The 7,732-nt window shown below is 53.1% G+C and overlaps 1 protein-coding gene across 7 annotated transcripts in view; it reads left to right on the top strand.

Annotated features, from left to right (window-relative positions):
* Positions 1–560: 560 nt before the first annotated feature.
* The window catches only part of NFIC (nuclear factor I C), a 141,679-nt gene continuing 134,507 nt past the window's right edge, over positions 561–7,732 (top strand). For 4 of the 7 annotated variants that reach the window (XM_077805426.1, XM_077805423.1, XM_077805419.1 and 1 more), the window contains exon 1: positions 563–929. In XM_077805426.1, the coding sequence (XP_077661552.1) occupies positions 807–929 (123 nt within the window). In that variant the 5' untranslated portion in view covers positions 563–806. Of the gene's footprint in view, positions 930–2,043; positions 2,452–7,732 lie in introns of those variants that run through there. The other 3 variants (XM_077805425.1, XM_077805421.1, XM_077805420.1) reach the window with 3 other exon arrangements.

Genomic DNA, 7,732 nt, shown 5'->3' with positions numbered 1-7,732 from the left:
CTGGATTTGTTTTGCAGAGCAAAGCACTGTGGAATTTGGAAAAGCAAAAGTGTAAGGGTAAAAATAAGGGTTTATAATTGGCCCTATAGATGCTATGGATTAATGAGGTGGATAAGCTACTAGGAAAATAAGGTGGAAAGCCATGTGAATATATTTTGTCCTATAATTATACCTAGATGCTGCTACATTTGGTCTTATATCGAGAGACCGCTGTAGCTATAAAGCCATCAGCGTTTAATACCACACACAGAATAGACACATGCGCACAATTCGAATCCAAACGAGTTCTTTCGGCAAAACCCGTCGTTTTAATATTCGCCTCCAAATCCTGCAAAATTTCCTACCCAGAGAGGACTTTTCCCGTGTTCTTTTTTTGTTTAAGGTCAGGGCTAAGACCAACGCAATTGAAAAAGAAGTGGAGGGATAGTCAATAAAAAATCGCAAACCTCGAGAGTCTGACATTTAGCCATGGCAGAGAAGGGCTCAGGTCTCACTTTCAGAATTATGAAGCAGGGATTCCCTTTGTTTTTTTCGATACGTGTCCTCTCTCTCTCTCTCTCTCTCTCTCTCTCTAATTAGTTTTATTAAAGCCTCGAGAAATGTTTGGTTGTTTTCGCCGCTTTGTGCAGCGAGAATTTGTGGTTTGGAGTTCGCTGCTGCGCTGCGTTTGGTGTTTTCTTTTCTTTTTGTGCTGTTTGTTTTGAGGAAGGAGGCGAAATGATGTTACTAATTTTGAACTGATCGACTCCCCACCCCCCACCCCCCGGCGTTGCAAACTCTGAGCTGCTGCTGGACTAGAGGAATCTATGAACCTGACAGAGGTGTCCTCTAATGTTCACCTGTCGCTTATCGTTACAATGGCCCCCTTGAAAACCGAACGACCCGAGGAGAAGTTAACTCGTCTGACTGCAGCAAAAAGAGAAAACGAAGTAAATAAACTAAAGCGCCCAGCTTGCAGAGTGAGCGGGGTTTGATGTGCGAATGCCAGGCTCGCAGAGTGGGACCGAGGGGGGCCGGGCAGAAAGTCGGGGTCCTGGGTGGGGGCTGGTAACAGCGCTAGTGAGAGTCACGGTTTGCTATTGATTTGTTAATAACGTTTCCACGGGCCGCTTCGGCCTGTTGCGCTGGGGACCGAGGCAAAAGATCCGGATTTTGCTCCCAGAGCAGCTTCTTTGCCAAGGGCGCCCGTGGTGGGCTCGGGCTGCCGCTTGCGTGGTCGGGGTCGCTTCTGGCCTTGTCGATTTCCCCCGGCAGCGGCTGCGGGCTGGGAAGAAGGCGAGTGAGGTGCAGGGGCTGGTAGTCGCTCCTGGGCGGTTGTTGTTGTTTTGTCTACATGCCCTGAGTCCAGATGTCAACAGAAGATTCCATCCGACATAATATCGGGGGAGGGGGGGGCACAAAAACTCGGACGATGCCCTTCCGCCAGCTCTTTTCCCAGGGGCACTAACCCCCCCCATCCGAAGCAGCAACCCCGGGGGGGGGGCTTCCTGTGTGTGTGTGTGTCGGCCTGGGGGCCGTTCACACGCGTGTAGGTCTCTATCTCCCCGCTGTAGCGCGGACAATGCGTTGGCAGCAAGGGGTGAAACTTGAGGGGACAGCGGGCGGTGTGTGTGTAACAGACCCAGGCCCCTACCCCATGGCGCAGTGAGTTCCCCAGAGCCTCCCTCCACTGGGCCTTGAATCCTCAGCGCCTCCTTTGGCGCTTGCCCAGCAGACGAATGTGAACCGGCAGCTTTGATCCTACCGGCTCCGTCCAAACGCTCCGCCAGCCCTGGCATCTCCCAGCCGCCGTGTGCCCCCCGCCCCCCGGAACCGAGGCGTCCCCCCCACATCTCGCTGCGCTGCCCCCCGCGCCCCCCAACTCCGTGCCCAACCAACCCCCAGGGCAGCCCTGCCCTGCAGCGGCGCAGCGAGCTCGGCCGAAAGGGGGATCCTGCATCTTTAAATGGGATGTAATATTTTGGGATGGGCTTTTTCATAACGTCACTTCATTCCTCGCTCCCTTTTTTTTTTCATTTTCTCATTCTTTCTTTCCTCTCTCTTGTGCCCGTGTCTCAAATGGAGCGAATTTCTCTGTAACTTCCCCGACCGCTCCCGCTCCGTCCCCATCACTTTTGTTTGGGGGGGGGATCTTGTGGGGGGGGGCTGGAGATCTACCCCCCTCCCCCCCGTGAGGATGATTATTTTTTCTCTTAAATTTCGGGTTGATTTTTTTTCCGGTTAAAGTTGGATCTTTCGCGCTCTCTTTATTTTGGGTCCCCCCCCCAACAGCCCCCCCCCGCCTGCGATCCGTCTCCAGAGAAGAGAGAGATTCCGGAGAAGGAGAGGGGGGGAACCTGCTTCAGCCTTCGAAATGACTCAGTAACTTTTGCGCCTTGGGTCTCTCTTCTGCAATTAGTCAGTTTCCCAGATCAGCTCGGGATGTATTCGTCTCCTCTGTGCTTAACTCAGGTAACAGCCCCCCCCGTTTCCCCCCCCCGCCCCAAATCCCCTCTGGCTGCTGCCCTTCAAGCCCCCGCTCCCCTGCTGGCTGTCTTTTATTAGTAACTGGGATGCGGACGGAGGGAGATTTGCTTCCTCTGCTGAGATCGGGGGCTTTTCGGTGGAGTAATTTCTCTGCCACCATTAGTGCAAAATAGTTTTACAGTTAAAGAAAAAAGGGCGGGATTTCTGGCGTGTGTGTAAGGAGCTGGGCTCGTTGCAGAAGGGATGAAGCTCGGTTCTTGCCGGTTGTTTTCATTAGGGTGGTGGTTGTTTTTTCTGTCTAGTGATTCCCCCCCCCCCCGCCCCGCTTCACTTTCACTGGGGCTGTGTTGTTCGCAGGGTTGCGGGTGTGGGTTTTTTTTTTTTTTTTTTTTTTTGTAATGCGGAGGGAGGTGGATGGATGAAGGGAGACTGCAAGGTTGGGGGGGGCATTTAGGAAGAGAGGGGGAAATGGGGGGGCATTTCGTGTGTAATTAAAAAGAGCGACTGGCAGCTCGCAGCCGGCTCGCCTCGGGGCACTCCTGCCTTGCTGGGCATTTAGAGGGGAAATCATCGGTATAGAACTAATTGCTTTCAGCCCCCCCGCCCCCCCCCAGTAATACACGTGAAACTTTCCTCTGCACAGAACGGCACATGTCCCCAGGGCTGGGCTTGCGGGGAAGCGCCTTTCTGGCATGAGGGGGGCAGTTTTTCTTCGAAATGATCTAACTTTGTAAGAAGTTGGAATCACATGGGCTCTTTTTTGTCTGTGTGTGTGTGTGTGTGTGTGTGGACTCTCTAGGCGCAACTCTGTGTGTGTGTGTGTGTATTTTAGGGGATAATCTGTTGCACTGTGGCTAGTGTGTATCGTAGAGGTGGTCACAAATATTCACGGCCTGTGTTGTGTGTGATATTTTCTTACTGTGTATCGTGTCTGTGTTATTAAAATATTGATTATGTATGTGTTGCTTTAAATGATAACCTATTCATTGTGGGTGGTTGTGTTACTTTAGGTGATAAAATAAATAGTCTCTGGGTGTTGTGTATTTTATGTGCCTGTTATTTGAAAGGGGGTGGCAAGGATCTCTACCTGTGTTGTGCGTTGTGTTACTCTGGTTCATAAAATATTCCCACTCTGTGTGCTGTTTTAGGGGATCCCTGGGACTATTGTGTGGGTTTGTGTTACATTGGGTTATAACATATTGACCACGGGTGTCACTTTAGATTGCAGCACATTGGCCCTGTGTTGTGTGTATGCTAGTTTGTAAAACACAGGCTGCAAGATGGTATGTGGGTGTTCTTTTAGGTTCTGTTCGCAGTTGGTGTTGTGTGTGTTATTTGACAGGAGAGAATATTCCCTGGTTGTGTTGTGTGTTACTGTTGTGGGCTCTGTTTGCATAGTTTCTTTTTGTGGCTAAAATATTCACTTTAAAGTTTCTTTGCATATTCCACCAAAACTCGGCAGAGGCAGGGCCACGTTGGAGGGGGAGGCTGGATCGCTTGCTCTGTCCATATTGATTCTTGATATTTATTTAATTATTGAGCAGCCAGCCTTCCCTTTGCATCTGAGTAACCCTTTCCCTGCTCCAGCTAAATGAATCTCTCCTCCCTCTGCTCGTTAGTGACTGCGAGGGTCTATTCTAGGACTGGGGGCTACACTCAAAAGAGGGGAGGAGAAAGGGCAGGGACCAAAGGCTCAGTCTGCTCCGGGGTCCCAGCCCCTCAGCTCCCCAGCTGCCCCCCAGAAGGAGTGTGCTGTCAGTGGGACAGGAGAATAGCAAGACACCCCACTCGCCTCTCCTTCAGTCTGCCAGTCAGTCCCTCTGGGGCTGGACTTACCTATGGCTTCAACCTGATTCTTGCTTCCCCTTCCTGCAACCCCCACATCAGAGTCACATGCTGCCCCCTCCACTGGGTGTGGGTAGGGGCCTACAGATCTGCACCCAAGGGGAGATGGACAAGCAATGGGGACAGGAGGCTTCGCTGACCATCCAGGAGGCAGTGCCCAGGATCAGGCTAACCTCCCCTGACTTAGCCCCCTAGGCCAGATTTGCCAGGTGTCATGCATGTTGCAGCCGTGTTACACCTGCCTGTGTCTCATGGAGAAAGGGGGAGAGACGCCCCTGGGTTTTGGTCTCACCTGTTTTACTGGTGTTAGTATTTCTGGGCAGTTCACAACCTGTGTGCCTGAGACAGGCCTCAGGTTCCTGCCCCAGGAGCCAGGCGACGGTCGTTCTCCCCCACATTTTGCAAATATGGTAACTGAGTTTGCACAAGGCCACGTCTGGAAATAGAACCCAAGGGTCTCAGATGCCAAACCTGCATCTCAGCGACTCAGCCATGCTGTCTTTGGGAGGGAAGGTGCCAAATCTGTGTGCTTGACTTTGCTGGCTGCAATCATTGCTCTAACCACTAGCCCATGCTCTGCTCACCACTCCAGGAAGGGAACCCAGGAAGCCTGATACCCCACCACAGCCACTAACTGTGTAGCCTGCTGGCAAAATGTGTGTCCTGTCCCACGCTAGAGCTGCCGTGGGACAGGCCTGTGGCTGTAGACAGAAGGGCCTAGATTCAAAGATGGCTACAGAGCCAAGACCCTGTGTGATCATGTCGTTAAACACACATGCGAGAGGCTGAAGAATTAAGGCTGCATGAGTGACATTAACTGTGGTGTTTCCTCAGTTCTGACTTTGTAACCTTAAAGATCTTTCCTTCTCTCCTTCCTTCCTATCCCCATGCACACGCCTCGCTCCCTATACAGCTCCTCCTAGGTTAGCACTTGCTGGGGACCAGATGTCTTGGGGGGCTGGTAGTGGGCCTGCCGCCTGTCAGTCACCAATGTGAGTCTAGCCCAGTGCACCAAGGATAACAATTGTGCCCATTGAGTGGGTCTCTCCTGCTTTGGCACCGGACTGAGACAAGCCAGGAGCAGAAGCTCCCACTCATGTCCAGCAGGGAGCCTTGTTTGGCTCGGGGAGCTGCCAGAATTAGCCAAACCCCCACCTGCCCCCTGCCCTCCCGGCATTGTGGACCCGCCCCAGGTTTGGCTTTGCAGGGCTCCCCGCAGACAGTGCCCTCTGTCCTTGCTCGTGGGCCAGCAGAGTCCGGGGAGGTGGGGGGGGGAGGGACGGACGAGCAACAGCTCTAGAATCATTCCTTCCCTGCCAGAGCTCGTCCCAGGCTGGTGTTGCTGTTTAAAGAGTCTCAGAGCCTCCGAGATCAACCCAGCAGCACTAAAATAGCCCTGGCAAGGCACCTCTGCCGAGCACAGCGCTGGCCAGGGCTCTGCAATGCTGGGCTTGATTCCGATCCAGAAGCACGATGACGTGATTGCACACTGTCCAGCTGTCTCTCCCTGACTAGGGGCTTCCCTCCACCGAAACCCAGATTCACTGCTATCCCCTCGCAGGGAGGGAAGGGACAGCAGCATGAGCTAGCGGTTAGCGCATGGCGCTCTCGGTTCTGCCACTGGCTCCTGGGGTGTGACCTCGGGCAAAACACTTCTCCCCCCTCTGTGCCTTGGTTTATCCATCTGTAAAATGGGGACAGTGATAGTCATCTACCTCCACGGAGGGTGTGGGGGGGGAGCTCTGAGGCTAAATTCATAAATGCAAAGTGCTTTGAGATCCTCAGCTGGAAGGTGCTTTAGATGAGTAATTTATTATGAGTGCAATTAATTATTATTAATGCCAGGAGCCCCTAGTGTGTGCAATAAGCTCGGCCTACAGAAGCAAGAAAGCATGTGACCTGCCAATTAATTATTATTTCTTATTTCTGGTTGAGTCCATCCACCCCCTGGTTTGCAGACAAGGTAGGACTGCCCCAGCCAGGGGTAACTCTGGATAATACTTAGTCCTGCCATGAGTTCAGGGGACTGGATGAACTCTCGAGGTCCCTTCCAGTTCTATGATTCTATGAACTCTTATCTTGAGTTCCTAAAGCTACTTCTGAGGAGCAAATATTTCCCCTTTGAAATCCATCAGAAGCACTAAATCACGGTTCCCCCCGCCCCCCAAAAAAGAAAAATGCTCCTGGGGAAGATTCCTATAGTTCAAGGCCAGAGGGGACCACTGTGATCATCTAGTTTGACTCCTTCACAGCACAGGCCAGAGAATCCACCAGGGGTTCCTGCATCGAGCCCACAGCAGCTTCAGCTCCCACCTCTGGCCCTTGTGCAGTCAGCGACCAGTGCCTGGTGAGTGTGAAACACGTGCCACGCTGGAGTAAATGACCAGACACAGGGCAGGAGAATTGGGCCTCTGGCATTCGCTCCCTCGTTGTTATTCCCAGTTCTTTGCCTGGGACAGGCTTTTTCTCTGGGCTTACCCCGGCATCAGGGAATCCCATATCAGCTGCGCTTTCCTCTTCTGCTGATGGGTTTGGTCACGTCTCCCGGATGCTCGTCTCAGGTCTTGGTCCGACGTTTGGTGCTGCAGAGCTGAGGAGGCGCTTGCAGGGTTTCAGAGACGAGCAGTGCAAAACGTGAAGGGTCCACAAGGGCTGAGTGAAGTTCAGGGCCACAATCTGCATTCAGGTGTAAGTCTGGAGGTGCCTGGATCCCGGGCACCTACCTCTGCTTCTGGGGAAGATCCAGGGAACTAACTGTGTGCAAACGCTGACCAGGAGAGCCCTGTATGGGTATTTAAAACTCCCAGAGGAGAGGGGTGTTGCCCAGCGTCACCCAAGGGGTAGGAGCCAAGGGAGGAAGTCGATGGTCAAAAGGAAACGCAGCACCTGTGGGGGGGGGGCAGTGCAGCTTTGGACCAGGTGTGTGTGGACGTGTGGAAAGGTGAAATCGGGCTTTCTACAGGTCTCTGATGCAGACCTTGGCCCTGGAACCACATGATCTTGTCGTCTCACTTGATAAGCCCCCACCTGCTGAGCCCCTGGCACTTGAAATTCCTCCCCCCTGGCTAGGTCTTTATCTGGGTGGGGGAGGGACGGGAGATGTGCTTGGCGGTTGTGCTATTTTGTCCTCATTCCACAGCCCGTGTGGGGGCCTCTGTGAAGGGGGTCGGATGCCCAGCTCCACTCCCACTGGGGCTCTGCCGGTTTACTCCCGCTGGGCCCATTCATACCTTCAGGCCAGTGACACCTGATTTACCCTGGCGTCAGGCGGAGGAGAACCAGGTCCCCCGGGTGTGGGTATCAGTGAAGAAAATAGTCCTTCCTAAGAGGGAGTGCCTTGAAAAACTCGCTTCAAATGAACCTCAGTTGAATTGTGCTGGAAAATGACTTGGCAGGGCTGGTGGCTCCGAGCCCAGGTCTG

Source organism: Eretmochelys imbricata, chromosome 25, assembly GCF_965152235.1.
Source record: "Eretmochelys imbricata isolate rEreImb1 chromosome 25, rEreImb1.hap1, whole genome shotgun sequence".
In the NCBI taxonomy this organism is placed as follows: domain Eukaryota; kingdom Metazoa; phylum Chordata; order Testudines; family Cheloniidae; genus Eretmochelys; species Eretmochelys imbricata.
This window is presented reverse-complemented; position numbering and strand designations above follow the sequence as displayed.